This window comes from Convolutriloba macropyga, chromosome 8 (assembly GCF_964194025.1).
Source record: "Convolutriloba macropyga chromosome 8, txConMacr16.3, whole genome shotgun sequence".
Taxonomy (NCBI): Eukaryota; Metazoa; Xenacoelomorpha; order Acoela; family Convolutidae; genus Convolutriloba; species Convolutriloba macropyga.
This window is the reverse complement of record NC_134475.1, coordinates 6,431,748-6,448,722: the sequence shown is the minus strand read 5'-3', so window position 1 is coordinate 6,448,722 and position 16,975 is coordinate 6,431,748. Positions and strand designations below refer to the sequence as shown.

Genomic DNA, 16,975 nt, shown 5'->3' with positions numbered 1-16,975 from the left:
GAGTTGTTGAGAGACTTTCCATTGGACTGTGGAAGTAGCAGACAGTGCTATCGTCTGTTAAGGGCTTGACGAAACTTACTTCAATGCAAATTCCAAACTTAATTGTAATCATAGTCTCCAACTTTTTGCTAACAAATTCTTCAATGGCAGTTTCGTTATTCACAAGGAACTCAAAAGGGTCGAAGCTAGAGTCGTTTGTCATTTTCAATCGAAAAGACTGAAAATGTTCTCGCACAGCTTTTCTCTCACGCTCCAATACAAACTCATGGCTCTGCTGTATTTCAGATGGATTAGTTCTACGTGTAGAAGCGACAACTGAATGTTCGGCAGAGCAGTGATTCTGCCAGTCCTCTTCAAGACCGAAGAACGTTTGACAAGAGGTGCATCTTACCGAACGATTATATTTATGAATATTCTTGAGATGACGTACTAAATTTTTGGCAAGCGTAAAATTTGTTGGGCAATGACCGCATCGAAAAGTTGTATCAGGAAGCTCGGAGTGCTTTTGATGTTTATGAGTAAGAAGGTCTTGTCGTTTCGAAAAGTTTTCGTTGCAAAAGTCGCATTTCACCATAATTCCTAAACCAAAATTTATTATAGAGATTTATCCGGATGTCACTAACAAAATATGCCTAAGTTAAGTCTGGCAAGGCTTTAACTAGCAAGACACGCCTTCCAAAGAAATTCTGATTAAAATTAGTTAGAGGATCAGGAACAATTTTTGTTCGATTATCCTGCAATCCTTGTAGCAGTTTGGCCACAAGGAAAGCTCTGGCGTTGTTCTATGAACAGCGCCAGAAAAGATGCGAGGGTCCAGTTTATTGAAAACCGGGAAGCCAAGCATCTTTTGTAAGTTTTAGTCCCGAAGGGGGGTGGAGGATAGTCTAGAAACAGACACCGAACAACTGAAGTTTTTCGAAGTCTGTTTCCTAACTATCCTCCACCCGACTTCTGCCTGGTCCCTTCGACGAGAGGTAGCCAGGTCTGACAAAAGCCAGAGGGAGGTTTCAGTACCCTTGGTGAGGTATAAGAGAACTGCAGGAAACAAAAAGAACAAAACCAAATAATTTGATTATCAACATTGATCATCAAATTATTTCATTCTGTCCTTTTTGCAACCAGCAGATCTTTCACAACACCAAGAAAACTGAACACTGAACTCTTAAGTCTCTTTTACAAGTAAAAATATGTAAACTAAACAAGAGCTAAAAGGATGTGAATGATATGTTCCAAAAAATTTGATGCATTCTTTTAGCTCTTGTTTAGTTTATATTTTTCTAAGACATAAACGGTCCGTCCCGTGACGGCCAGGACGACTAATGAGTGCGTACAATTTTAGGACAATTCCAACCGTCTTTCTCTCAAAATACGGAAGAGCACAACTCTTCGAATTCTCTTGGCATAAAGTTCCTGCTGCTTGCGAGGCAGTCTGATCATATAAACAGGAGTATTTGCTCCATAATTAAAATTTAAAGATACCTTTGAGCATTTGCAAGCACCATCCATATTCAACTAAAGCAGAACAGCTTTAAAGAGAAGAGCGCGACGCAAAGAAAAACGACGGGATCATACTATACTAAATTTAAAAAGAACGGCAAAAATATTAATGATAGGAGCTGTGATAAATGATGATACCAATAAGAACTCCTTCCAGGTTCATTTTAAATAAAAAACGTTTGCAATCCGAAATCAGTATGGTGCTGACCATACACTTGATAATTTATTTACGCAAAAAAAGATAAGCTCAGACGCAAAGGAAGAACTTCGTTCTTCTTTCTTGGTTAAAAAAAGGAAGAGCTTTGCTCTTCGGGAGCACCTGGCATAAAGTTCCTAAAACCCCAATTCCTTCAATAATTTTTTTTTGTGAAATTCTTTAACATCCCAAACACCTAACATCTTTTAACAGAGTTTGTCTTTGACACCAAAAACCCTCACCTCGTAGAATTCTATTATATTTTGCGATCTTTGTTTCACAGTAGAAGGAGAGAAAGTCAGAGAGAGATTAGTGTTACTATTCAGAGGTTTAAGCAGTTGAGAAATAAAACCTATGAGTATAGCTTGGCCTCGGGTATTGAAATCAGACAACCGCAAATGATAAGAGTTCCTGATTTATTAAAGAAAGTTGAATTAAGATAATTGAAATATTCGCATTTCCGTGTCATCAAAGGAGAATTTGTTCACGCCAAAAGATATAATTAACTAAAGTAATCATATTTACGCCACAATGGGGTGCTCAAGGTATGAATACGGAATATTGTGATCCCCCAGCTATTAAAATGCCAAGATATTTTTATTTTATGCAAACAATTAGAATTATCGCAAAAAGATAACCACTATAAAAGGAGGCCAGCGAGCAACCGATTCATCTCGTCACTCAAAGTTAAAATCTAAACGAATCAAACTGGTCAGGCATGGAAAGTACAGCGGGATACTTCTTCGAATATCGAACGTCAACGCGATTGCTTAGAGTGTCACGAGATCAATCGGAGGACGGGAGCAATATCGAGATCACACTGTTCAAGTTTGCGAACAGTGAACGGTATCTAAACCAATCAGTTTCGGTGCCTGAGCACCACTTCACAGAAGTAATGGATTCGTGTACCCTTGATTCGGACATATTGAAAGTTATCAGTGAGGGGAAATTCAATAGTGAGGGGAGAATTGTGGTTAACTTCAACGCTTGCGAGCGAATGCGGGTTGACAGTAAGAACTGCGAAGTGATTCGCGATATAAAGGGTAATAATTTGTTTCATCTATGCTGTAGTCTGCTATAGGTTGGGGGTAACAAGTTTTAAAACGGTATATGGCTGGCTTGATGTAAGCAATAGGATTGATAGATAAATGTCTAGATAATTTTGTTTCTATTTAGATTCCGACACCACGTACTACCGGTTCGCGGTCAAATACTTTGACCCCCAGGACATCATCTTGAGTGTCTTCTTCTACTTTAAGAAATTTTGCCTAAATGGAGATATGTGGGAGCTTAGGTATACGGCAATGCATTTGCGAGAATTTACAGCCCTAATGATCTACCACAGACAGTACAATCGAGCGAAACGAGAGAGAATCACTAAACGAATGATTCCTATTGCTGAAATAAAACCAACCAAAAGGGTAAAGAGTGAGAGCGAAAACAACCCACCCGCGGTTGTTGACTTGGCGTCAGAGGATGATTTGCCTCTAATAAATTTCAGAGAATCATCAGATTAGAACTTTAGAAACTTAATCAAGAAATTGAAAACTTGTAACTTTGTGGAAAGTGTATACACTAATACTGTTGTAGTACTATATTTTGTTTAATTCTCTTATTAATGCAAAACAACTCCATCTAAATTTGAAATCTTTGGTTCAAATTTTGTATTTCGTACTTCAGCATAAGACGATCGATTTCGGGTTGATTTCATTAGACAATTCTAGATAAAGTTGGTTTGATTTGACGAGGCCAAAACACAAAATGTGATGAATGAAAATCAGACAATGAAAATTTTATTGTCTTCTTTTGTCTACTGTTGAATTGTTTTGGATTCATTTTTATTTTCACCAAATAAAGATTCGGTAAATTGAGCACACAAGACAAAGAAGCACAACGGACATCAAGCAAACTGGTCAATTTGCAATATGTCAAACACAAAGATAAAGCAGTGAATAATGAGCTAATAAACGAACTTTGTATGAACTAACCTCGATGAAGTTTGGTATATGTTTGCCAAAAAATGTGCCAAAAAGATGCTCCTGTAGTACGGTGGTTTAGGCTAAAAAGCTATAAGAAACAACTAAAAGGTATATAAAGCACCAAATGATTGGGTTCGAGACTAATTGGTGAAGGGAGACATTTTCTGTGCGGTAGACCACCCCAAATTTTACTACTCACCACTCAAAAACATTCAGCGATAATTTGATAAAGCTTGTAAACATTCCTTCCGCAGAAGCCTTTTATTAGAGACCTTTACTGCACATAAAGTTCCTTTGACCTTAAACTATTTCAAATTAAACTTAGTTTTAAAGTGCAGAAGTCATTTTAGTGAGTGAGGTAAGTCACGTATGATCAAAATGTAATCACGCAAATGATCTTAAAATCGTTGCTAGAGAGAGAATGAAAAAAGGCGTCACGCGCGCAAACGCCGTTAGTAAGAGGTCATTCCAAAAATTTGACATTTTCAGCTTTGCTGTGCGAACAAATCTAAAACGAAAAAGAGCGTCAGACGACGAGACAAAACAAACATAGCAGGACAAGTCCTGACGTACAATTCAAAGAATTTTCATTAACTAAACAAAAGACCAGACCTAGAACGGACTATGTGTGATTGGAGAAAACCATTTTAAAAAAATAGAAAAAAAAACAATCAAAATGCAGCATAAGAACAAAAACCACTAGAGAGAAAGGGAACTTTGATTCAAACAAAAAAACTAGGCCTAGAATGAACGTGATCAAAAAGGTAGAGCGAATTAAAAAAACATGACAGGACCAGGCCTGACGTACAATTCAAAGAATTTTTATTGACTGAACAAAAGACTAGACCTAAAACGGACTTTGAGAGAATTGGGAAAACCATTTCAGAAAAACCAGATCAAAAAAATTAAACCAGATCAAAAAAAAAAACAAAACACAAAGTCAAAATGCCGCATGTGAACAAAAAACCACTAGCGAGAAAGCAAATTTTGGTTCAAACAAAAAACTAGGCCTAGAATGAACTATGACTGGATTGGGAAAACCATTAAGAAAAAATTCCGATCCAAAAAATCGAAAAAAAGAAAAAATCAAAGTGAAATTGCCACAAGTGAACAAAAAACAGTAAAAGAATTTTTATTGACTGAACAAAAGACTACACCAAAAACGGAATTTGAGAGAATTGGGAAAACCATTTCAGAAAAACCAGATCACAAAAATTAAACCAGATTAAAAAAAACACAAAGCCAAAATGCCACATGTGAACAAAAAAACCACTAGCGAGAAAGCAAATTTTGGTTCAAACAAAAAACTAGGCCTAGAATGAACTATGACTGGATTGGGAAAACCATTAAAAACCACCGTTTTCTCACTCTACTTTAAATTTAGAGCGAAACCACGCCGCAAAACCACTCGCTTTCTCGCTTCACTTCCTGTTTCGGCGTGACCAAAATCACTACTCCAATTTGACTTCAAAATCATAAAAATGTGTGAACATAACTTTAAGATAGAGCCCCGATACAAGTCTTTGAATTGTAAAAAACCAAGAGCACCGCAATATAGCTCTGCTCAGCTTACAGCTTCGCAGCTATAAACATAGCCGGCAGATTGCCGGAAAATAGCCGCGATAGACGCTTGTGGCGTTACATGAATTGAAACAACTATGGATATAAAATAGACAGATCGACCACCAGTCCTTTAATAGACCACTAGACTTTTTAGGTTAGCTTCGGACTGTCATTTTTTTGGAGACACATAAGCACTATAAGGAGAAAGCCCTAATAGGGCTTTTAAAATTATGATCTTTTGCGTTTGTGCCCCCTCAGCTTAGTGGTCGCATATTATTTGCACCCCCCCCCCCCCCCCGATGCACGTGCATTTTTTTGGGGGGGGGGGCACAAAGGGAAAAGATACCAAAATTAATATTCGAAATCAAAAACTCAAGACTAATAATCAAGAATTAGGGCATATATGTTTCGCACTACTTAGATGCACACTATTGTCCTTTATTAAGAAAATGTTCATAAAATTTAAAGTTTTATAAATGAGCTCAGAAGTCATTCTTTGAGTGAGGTAAGTCATTGAAAAAGTCAATTCCAAGAAGTCACGGTAAGACGAAACAAAAATCTGTTAGACGAAGTAAAAAACAGAGCAGGACAAGTCCTGACGTACAATTCAAAGAATTTTCATTGACTAAACAGAAAACTAGACCTAGAACGAACTCTGAATGGATTGGGAAAACCATTTAGATAAAAAAACAATCCAGAGAATCGAACACTAAAACTCAAAGTGAAATTGCCGCATGTGAACAAAAAAACCACTAGCGAGAAAGCGAACTTTTGTTCAAACACCGTTTTCTCACTATAGTTAAAATTTAGAGCGAAAAAATTTCACGCCGCAAAACCACTCGCTTTTTCGCTCCACCTCCTGTTTCGGCGTGACCAATATCACTACGCCAATTTGACTTCAGAAATCATGAAAATGTGTGAACAGATCTTTAAAAAAAGACAGCGCCCCAATACAATTCAAATTCTTTGAATGGTAAAAAACATAGCAGGACAAGTCCTGACGTACAATTCAAAGAACTTTCATTGACTAAACAAAAAACTAGACCTAGAACGGAATATGAATGGATTGGGAAAACTCCGATCCAAAAAACCGAAAAAAACAGTAAAAATCAAAGTGAAATTGCCGCATGTGAACAACAAACCACTAGCCAGAAAGCGAATTTTTGTTCAAACACCGTTTTCTCAGTATAGTTAAAATTTAGAGCGAAAAAATTTCACGCCGCAAAACCACTCGCTTTTTCGCTTCACTTCCTGTTTCGGCGTGACCAAAATCACTACTCCAATTTGACTTCAAAAATCATGAAAATGTGTGAACAATCTTAAAAAAAGACAGCGCCCCAATACAATTCAAATTCTTTGAATTGTAAAAAAAATTTAGAAGCGCTTTAATAGCCGCCTAGAATTGAGGAAGCGGCTATTAATAAAACTTTATTTCGAAGCAATTGAGAACTTAAAACTGCAAACATAACCGACTAACGCTGCGCGAATTACTCTGAAACGACTGGTCAACGGTTGGCTTCGCCAGTAGCTAGCTGCGTCTTAGGGAGGCTAGCTTTACCTTATTAAGGAGGCGAGGGTGAGCAAGTGGGACTTCAAAAATCATGAAAATGTGTGAACAATCTTAAAAAAAAGACAGCGCCCCAATACAATTCAAATTCTTTGAATTGTAAAAAAAATTTAGAAGCGCTATAATAACCGCCTAGAATTGAGGAAGCGGCTATTAATAAAACTTTATTTCGAAGCAATTGAGAACTTAAAACTGCAAACATAACCGACTAACGCTGCGCGAATTACTCTGAAACGACTGGTCAACGGTTGGCTTCGCCAGTAGCTAGCTGCGTCTTAGGGAGGCTAGCTTTACCTTATTAAGGAGGCGAGGGTGAGCAAGTGGGAAGGGGTGGGTGAGTGGTGAGCGCTTGGTTGAGGAGAGCGTGCTAGGTTACGCGCGGATTGGGGGTTTAAGTGACGGCGTTAAGTAAGAGAGGTTCAAAGAGTAACCATTCAACCAATGAATAAAACGTCTGTTAAACAGTTTCGGTGAATCGCATGCTTAGAGAAGAATGAGTCGTAAGGCTTTCAGAGCACTTAATGTTTTCCCGGCTTTAATGGTTTATCCAGTTAGTGAGGACAAAAGTCAAATGGCCCAGACAAAAACCACTAAAAAGAAAAGTTGGCAGTACAATAAATTTCATATGAAAAATATGCCCAGAAGAAAACAGGAATCGACTCAAAGAGTCGTACAATATAAACACTTCACTAATTTTACCTGAATCAGAAAAATTGAAGAAAAAAAGGAAAGGTTTATTTTTAATAAAAACAGGGTTTTAGAATAATGCATATACAATTTATTAGTTTCAGATTGTGAGTAGGTGGTGGATAGGCAGCAGGGGAGGTGTCCGTAGCTTGCATAGGGAGAGTGCACTGCTATGCGAAAAACGTCCCCAAATTACCTATTGCCCTTAAATTTCGCCAGCACTTCCTAATTGACATAAATTAAACTAAGCAACTGTTAAAGTCCATTGTTCAAAAGAGAAGTCAACATTCTAGAGCAGTTAATCGAAAAGAAAGAAGTCAAAATTCAAGTGTATGTCAAAATTCAAGTGTATGTCAAAATTCAACCTTAAAAGAGATTCCCTGGCCCCTGAGGCTGGAAAAACTTTAAAAAAATGACAAAAACTTTCAAAAAACTAGTACCATTTTGCGTGTTTGTAGTAACAAAACGTATAGCTCATAAAATGGCTATAAGTAATTTTGTCTAGCAAAAGACTTGAAAACGTCTACCTCAGACTAAACATAGCCAGCATATTGCCGGAAAATAGCCGCGATAGACGCTTGCGCCTACCATGAATTGAAACAACTAAAGAAATAAGATACAGATTGACCAGACTCTAATAGACAAGAATTAGGGCATATAAGTTTGGCACTACTTAGATGCACACTATTGACCTTTAATTAGTAAGTGTTCATAAAATTTATAGTTCCATAAGTGAGCTCAGAAGTCATTTTTTTAGTGAGGTAAGTCACGCAATTGACCTAAAAGTAGAAATGACGTCACGAACTGCAAAGCAGTAGAAGTCACTGAAGTCATTGAAAAAGTCAATTCCAAGAAGTCGGGTAAGACGAATTAAAAATCTTTTAGACGATTTTGAAAAAAAAATAGGAGCGCAATAATAGCCTCCGGGAATTGCTGACGGGGCTATTAATAAAAACAAAAATCACAAAAACAACATGAAAAATTGCACCATTCTGAGGCTAAAAATTCCTAAAGATGACCTTTTAACCTTAAATTAGGCCATTCCAGAAGCTGCACCACTCTATGCTCTTGCTTGCAGGACTATTAAAGCCCACTTTGGGTCTCTAATGAAAGTTCATGCCCGCTGGGCTGTACCTGTTTATCCGTTATGAAAGATCAAAGTCATTGAAAAATGTATGAAAACATCAAAAAAACACAGCGCACCAACACAATCCAATTTCTTTGGATTTTAAAAATGAGAGCGCCTAAATAATAGCCGTTGAGAGGCTGACGGCGGCTATCAATCAACTGAAAAATGGATTAAAAATACCAGCATGGACCAAATAATTGCTATTTTCTTTCGGGAGCAATCCATATTCTTCATAATAAATATTGAAAAGTCGGCTAAAAAGCAATGACGAATTTCGTTAAAAAGATCGTTAGGCGAAAACATCGATGTTTTCATGAGATCGATATAATAAACTTCGAGTGCATGTGACAAATTATTACCTGAACATTAAGATGTCAACAAAGAGCTCAGGTGATTAAAAAGAAGTTGATGCAGAAAGGTGCAGATTTCAGAATTTAGCGAAACGAAAACAATCTCAACCCAGGCACTCAATGGTTTCCCTGTGAACTAATTCCACGATGGTATTTAAGCTTAAAATCTAACGGGTTACAATCAACTAGCACAGAAAATACAAAGGACTTAGGGGCAACAAAGAGTAGGAAAATTGTACTAACTTTGAAGATTGCGCAACTTCCATCGGATCGAAGCATCGTGCACCTGACAAGCAATAGCTGAAAAATACTTTTTTGTAAGCAACAATGTTAACTGTACAAATTAAACGAACACAAACCGACTAACGTCGGACAAATTGCTCTCGAACGACAGGCGGCGCAAGTTAATTCAGAGGTTGTAGCTTCGATAAATTTTTCTTTGTGGGTGGGGATTCAAACCATTTTAGCAACAATTTTATTTCCGAGTGAGAGCAATTGAGATCTCTCAAAAAAGAAGATAAGCGTGAAGAAGTCTCTTGCGAAGTCGAAGAATGTTCTAGAAAAGCGGTCAAGCTAAAACTTAGTCAAAAAACACGCTTACAATGATGGCCTCAAAGTTCGTTCGAGATCAATTAACAATTAAACTTAAGGAAATATATTACCTGTGCTCAATCTGGATAGCAGCAATCTTCGTGTTGTCAATAGAATTCATGATGTTTCCCAGTAGCAGCTTCTTCTGTTTAAGCTCCCGTTGTATTCTCTGAACGTCAATAACCGGAAGATTGGCAAATGGAAACGATCGTTTCATCTCTGCGTGATATGATTTGACAAACTCTTCAGTTGATGACAGATGCTTACTTTGTTGTACTTCAACCCCAAATTTCACAATTTCTAAAATGGCTTCATGAAACTGTAGAAGCGTTTTGAATTCTCCATTTTTAGTGGCTGGAACTAGAGCTTTCAACCCAATTTCTTTGCTACCCACTGGAACTGATTTAGCTCTGTCGTTATTAAGTGTTAGGTTGTTTTCTTGGGTAACAGAAGCCGGTTTCACAACCACCAGATGATGACATTTTTTGTTGCGGAGGAGAGACGCCATGATGCTTTTCAAGCCAGACTAAAACGATTGTAAGTAAAAGAAATGCTATATGAAGATATAGAACAAATATGTAATGACATGGTTTCTGCGTAATCGCAAACAAATCATCAGGTCAACATCGGCAAGTTCATTTTCTTATTATTCACAATATCTGAACTTTTTTCCCAGAGCAAGAATTCTAAATGAAAGAACACCACACAAAAATTAAATAAAACAAATAACATGATTACCCAAACAATAGTCACAAATTCTGCAAATGGACAAAAACTCTTATTCTTTTTCCCGAAAGATATTTCCCGCATAAAGCGTCACTTTTGATCTACAATCTCAACAAACATAGCTGGCAGACTGCCAGAAAATAGCCGCAATAGCTTCGTAGATCTGCAGTCTCAAAAAGATAATAACAGAAACAGACAAAATAGACATCTGAGATGGAATAATTTGATTAGGAATCTGTATAAGTTATTGCTGCTTCTATTAGCTGCTCTCCAATGAATTTCATTTAGAGTGACACACATTCACCTGACCTTAGCTCTTTGAATCAAAGTCGAGAATAGTCAGTTTCAGAGTCAGGAAGTCATTTTTGAGAGCGAGCACTTTTGAGAAAAACCGCTGCTTTATTCAAGGAAAACAAAATAATCAGCCAAGCCTTGAGCTCACAAATATCTATTTTTGAAAAGGAGAAAAACAAAAAATTCTAAAACTTCAATTTTTTTTTGTAAAATTGCATCGAAAGAGACAACTTGCATCATTTATAGTTAAATACAGCCTACACGCATGAGTCTTTAATTCAACTACCAAATGATAGACTGATACAGGCAACAATGTGTAGAACAAGAGCATAAACAAGAGCACACGAAAAAACAGACTAGTTCAGAATTTTCGGAAGACAACAATCAAATAAAAAATAAGTAGAAAAACATTTACATTTCCTCATTTTGCATAAGTTATATAGCTATCCCCTTTATAGAAAAAAATGTAGAAACATAGTTCAAAGATTGGAAACCACAAAATATTTTGCAGAAAAAATTGAAAAAATTTTCAATTTTCACTTATGGAAAAAGCTGCAAAATTTCAAAAGCTGAGCACCACAAAATCATTCAATTTATAGTAAAAGAAATGTAGGATCCCAGAGAGTGCATTAAAAGACTTTTTTCTTGTAATTTAGTTTTAAAAAAACTGAAAATTAGACAAAAAACTGCCAAAATTAGGCAAGTAAGTTTAAAGCTCTGTAAAAACAAAAACACCAAAAACAGAAATATCAAAGGTAAATTGCCATATGCAACAATCAATGAAAAAATCCGCTTTAGGATACAAATATAACAAAATTAATTTAAGAAAGGCCAAAAATGAATTAAAAAATGGGGAAATATGTGCTCATTCAGAATTTAAAACGCATTATTAGACTCTCAAACAATTTGTCATCAATTTCAGGGGTTCAGATACTAATACAGCTTCTATTAGCAATTACTTCTGCCAAACTAATAAATTATAAGCGAAAAAACCGGGCCAATTGGACGAGAAAACGGCTAAAAATGGTTATCTATATGCGGCATTCTGTCAAAAAACCTTTCATGTAGTACAAGTAAATATACAAACAAAAATCGCTGCTTCATTCAAGGAAAAAATAACAGCCAAGCCTTGAGCTAACAAATATCTATTTTTGAAAAGTAAAAAATTGTAAAAATTCTTTTTTTCGTAAAATTGCATAGAAAGAAACATCTTGCATCCTTTATAGTAGATACAGCCTACATGCATGAGTCTTTAATTCAACTACCAAATGATAGACTGATACATGTTACAAAGTGGAGAATAAGGGCATAAGCAAGAGCACACGAAAAAAACAGACTAGTTCAGAATTTTCGAAAGTTAACAATCAAATAAAAAATAAGTAGAAAAACATTAACATTTCCTCATTTTGCATAAATTATATAGCTATCTCCTTTATAGAATAAAATGTAGAAACATAGTTCAAAGATTGGAAAACACAAAATATTTTGCAAAAAAATTGACAAAATTTTCAAAATTTCACCTATGGAAATAGTTGCAAAATTTCAAATGCTGAACGCCACAAAATGACTCAGTTAATAGTAAAAGAAAAGTAGGATCCCAGACAGTGCATTAAAAGACTTTTTTCTTGTAATTTAGTTTTCAAAAAACTGAAAATTAGACAAAAAACTGCCAAAATTAGGCAAGTAAGTTTAAAGCTCTATAAAAACAAAAACACCAAAAACAGAAATATCAAAGGTAAATTGCCATATGCAACGATCAATGAAAAAATCCGCTTAAGGATACAAATACAACAAAATATTAATTTAAGAAAGGCCAAAAATGAATTAAAAAATGGGGAAATATGTGCTCGTTCAGAATTTAAAACGCATTATTAGACTCTCAAACACTTTGTCATCACTTTCAGGGGTTCAGATATTAATACAGCTTCTATTAGCAATTACTTCTGCCAAACTAATAAATTTTAAGCAAAAAAACTGGGCCAATTGGACAAGAAAACGGCTAAAAATGGTTAGCTATATGCGGCATTCTGTCATAAAAAACTTTTCATGTAATACAAGTACATATACAAACAAAATCCGCTGCTTCATTCCAGGAAAAAAATAACAGCCAAGCCTTGAGCTCACAAATATCTATTTTTGAAAAGTAAAAAATTGTAAAAATTCTTTTTTTTGTAAAATTGCATGGAAAGAGACATCTTGCATCCTTTATAGTAAATACAGCCTACATGCATGAGTCTTTAATTCAACTACCAAATGATAGACTGATATATGCTACAAAGTGGAGAATAATGGCATAAACAAGAGCACACGAAAAAACAGACTAGTTCAGAATTTTCGAAAGATAACAATCAAATAAAAAAGAAGTAGAAAAACATTTACATTTCCTCATTTTGCATAAATTATATAGCTATCCCCTTTATAGAATAAAATGTAGAAACATAGTTCAAAGATTGGAAACCACAAAATATTTTGCAAAAAAATTGAAAAAATTTTCAAAATTTCACTTATGGAAAAAGCTGCAAAATTTTAAATGCTGAGCGCCACAAAATCATTCAATTAATAGTAAAAGAAAAGTAGGATCCCAGAGAGTGCATTAAAAGACTTTTTTCTTGTAATTTAGTTTTCAAAAAACTGAAAATTAGACAAAAAACTGCCAAAATTAGGCAAGTAAGTTTAAAGCTCTATAAAAACAAAAACACCAAAAACAGAAATATCAAAGGTAAATTGCCATATGCAACAATCAATGAAAAAATCCGCTTTAGGATACAAATATAACAAAATTAATTTAAGAAAAGCCAAAAATGAATTAAAAAATGGGGAAATATGTGCTCATTCAGAATTTAAAACGCACTATTAGAGTCTCAAACACTGTCATCAATTTCAGGGGCTCAGATATTAATACAGCTTCTATTAGCAATTACTTCTGCAAAACTAATAAATTATAAGCGAAAAAACTGGGCCAATTGGACGAGAAAACGGCTAAAAATGGTTATCTATATGCGGCATTCTGTAAAAAAAAAAACTTTTCATGTAGTACAAGTACATATACAAACACGCTGCTTCATTCAAGGAAAAAAATAGTTCACACGGCAATTTCCTTCTTTCGCTTTTAGGTCAAAAGAAGAAGGCCAATAACAGCCCCAGCTACCGTTTAGCGGCTATTAATAATTGACAATACATTAACCGCTTCAACAAAATTTAGCAGTCAATTAAACAAGATGGTGACAATGCAAATATATCGATTGCGAAAAAGCGTTCAAAATAACGCAAGTAATTTTGGGTCGTACCTTGAGATAAAATTGCACTTTTGCCATCCACGATGAATTGCTTCCGCCTTCATAGGTCTCATTCTGTTCGGCTGTACAACCAGAACAGAGAAAATTGAAGCGAATATTCTTCACATCAGCTGCAGTACCAGAAGCATCGCGTACTTCAGCTGACGCAGCATCACCGCCGCTCTTCGGGGGTTGAACCAGTTGGCTTTTAGTCAGCATTTGTTTGATCAAATCACAGTGCTCCTCTGTCAATTTCTCACACTGTTTATGGCTCCATCTAGAACAGAAAGCGTGCTTTATACCCCCAACGAATATAAAATGCTTGATCAAAAAATACAAGATGCTACATATATCGTCTCATTTCTTAATAGGCCAAACCTGGTTTGAGACCTTTCTTTCCGTTAGTTTTTATAACCAGAATGTTTACCGTAGTCAGAAAACCGAAAAACTTGGAGAAAAAATATTTGATCAAATAATGCAGCAGTCTATAAACTTACCGAGTTACTAGCAGCGGCTACGCATAAGCATTCTGATAGAAATTTTCACCAGTAGTCAAAGTCACGAGAAATGACATTTTCATTTGTGTTAATGACATGTCCATTTGAACATTCAAACAATTTGTACTTGGATTTCAGAGTGCGTGATGTGACTGTTTCACTGATTGCTAAATATGTCAAACTTTTATAGAAATCATTTTGATTTAAGTGCCATTTTCACGTCTGCCCACAATTAAAATTCATTCGTTCACCCAATGTCCTCTAACAATTTAAACTCGTTCATTAATTGGCATAAAAATATCCACGTTCTGAGTCAAGTACTGACTTGTTACAGTTAATACTGCAGTTAGTACTAACTTGTTACAGGAGTTGCACTTGATGTACTCAAAGTTCGGATTGAGCTGTTCGTTCAGACTGCTGGCTGACATCCAAGCATTGTTGCAATCATCGCTGCTCTCGCCACTCGCAGTGGACATACCACTCTTTGAGGTCACTACAGAACTTGAATCTGCTTCGTCATCGGTTGTCCCGCACCTTTATAGAACAACACAATATTCATTTGAAACAAAAGAATATTAGAAGTCAAGTATGGAAGAAGGACGAAGTTGCATAAATTCTAAATATGTTAGAACATAAATCTTAGTCGCCCCAGGTCCCATCAATGGGTAAAAACAGAAAACATGGGAGGAAAAGTCCTGAATAACAATCCAAGGCATTGAAAACATAAACCGACTATTGTCGGAAGAATTGCTCTCGAACGACAGGCGGGTGCAAAAACATTTGACCCCCACCGGGATTCGAACCATTGAACCGCTTAATAACCATGTGAACTACCGACTGTGCTATTTGGCCCTTACTATTGCTATGCTGCAACCAACTTTATATTAGCAACAATAGTGAGAGCAATAGATATCACTCAAAAATGAAAAACGAAAGCGTGAAAAAGTCACATGAGAGGTCAAAGCATGTTCTAGAAGAAAAGTGCAAAATTTCAAACAAAAAATTTGAATGAAAAAGACCAACACGTTTATAACAATTGCTAGGAAAATGCTCATAAAAATTAAAAATCATTAAGTGAGTGCAGAAGTTATGAGAGAGGAAAGTAACAACATTGACCTAAAAGCAGAACAAATGATGTCACGCACACATTTAAACTCCAAAGCAGTAGAAGTCACTGAAATTGAAAATATCAATGGTCGCAAGAATCATCGATGGAGACAATGAATTAAAAAAACATAACAGACGACAAGTCCTGATATACAATCCAAAGAATTCAATGAACAGACCTAATGTACCTGACCAGCAGATCAATTGAACATTCCCAGCCAAAAAGATCAAATCTCAAAAGTTGAGAAACTAAAAGAATAAAAAAACTAAACAAATCATTGCTAAAAGTTTTGAAGCTTTTAAACTGAAGGCCATATATGACACTGTTCAATAAAATCATTAACTCACACACAAGCCTTTGAACGAGACTAATTTGCCACAAACGGTATATGAACTCGAGAAATATGAAAAATGCTTCAAAACTGCGAAGTGCAAAATTCATACCAAGATTCTTAATTTCGCTGGGAAAAATGTTGAAACAATTTTTGGTCTCTGGAGTTCTGTCAAGTATCCCACCTGCAAGACGTGAAACTTTTCGTTAGCCAGTAATGATCGTATAACTCACAAAAGCACAGAAAAATTCAAAAATAGTATAAAAAACTGCAATTATTAACAAAATCTTGCTAAAATTCATGATATTCAAATCTTCAGAATCAATTCATTGTCTTAAGAGACTACCCAGTATCCCCATTTCAAGCCTTAACTAGTTTCAATGGCGCAAAGATCTATCAACCTGGAACATAATAAATTTTCAGAAAATTGAAAAAAAAACTTAAATTAAATCAAAACATTGCTGGAACATAATAACTTGGAATATAATAATTTTCCAAGATCAATAAACTTGGAACGAAATAATTTTTCAAGAAGTTTGAAAAAAAATTAAATTAAAACAAAATATTGCTGGAAATCGAGTCATTAAAATAAAGATAACCATTCCATTAACTCTAGGAACGAGGCAGCAGCTTATTATCAAACCTCGGAGATCCCTGGTGCAAAAAATTTTTAAAAAAATAAGTATTCAAAAAAAAACTCGAAAAAGTGCAAATACTTTTCTTAAAATGCTTAAATTCGTGATAATCAAATCTTGAAAAATGTTCCATTACATCTAGAAACTATGCACTAACATACTAGCAAACCCTATGTTCCCTGGTCACTGAGGAAAAAAAAACGTTCAAAATTTTCTTTTAAAATCGCTTAAATTCAAATTAAAATCTCGAGGCACATTCCCCACTACCACTAGAAAAAACGCAGTAGCATATTATCAAAGCCTATAGGGTATTCCTCGGCCATTCAGGATAGAAATACCTAAAAAAAACATTTTCAAAGACTTAGAAAAAAATTTGCAAAACATCAAAAAAAATGTATGGTATTAAAATGTTGAAGATCATTCCATGAAATTACAAGTTCTATCAAAAGATTGTTAAAATTCGTGATATTAAAAAGTGCGAAATTATTCTATTACCACAAGAAACTATAATATAACCTATTATTAGACACAGGAGGAAATCTCTTGACAC

The 16,975-nt window shown here is 35.4% G+C and overlaps 1 protein-coding gene across 1 annotated transcript in view; it reads right to left on the bottom strand.

Moving 5' to 3' along the window:
* LOC142344415 (uncharacterized) overlaps positions 1–16,975 on the bottom strand; it is a 70,664-nt gene that overhangs the window by 19,936 nt on the left and 33,753 nt on the right. The window contains exons 10-13 of the mRNA XM_075396034.1: positions 14,709–14,885; positions 13,867–14,131; positions 9,631–10,085; positions 9,212–9,268 (exon numbers count right to left, since the gene is read on the bottom strand). Of these exons, the coding sequence (XP_075252149.1) occupies positions 9,212–9,268; positions 9,631–10,085; positions 13,867–14,131; positions 14,709–14,885 (954 nt within the window). The remainder of the gene's footprint in view (positions 1–9,211; positions 9,269–9,630; positions 10,086–13,866; positions 14,132–14,708; positions 14,886–16,975) is intronic.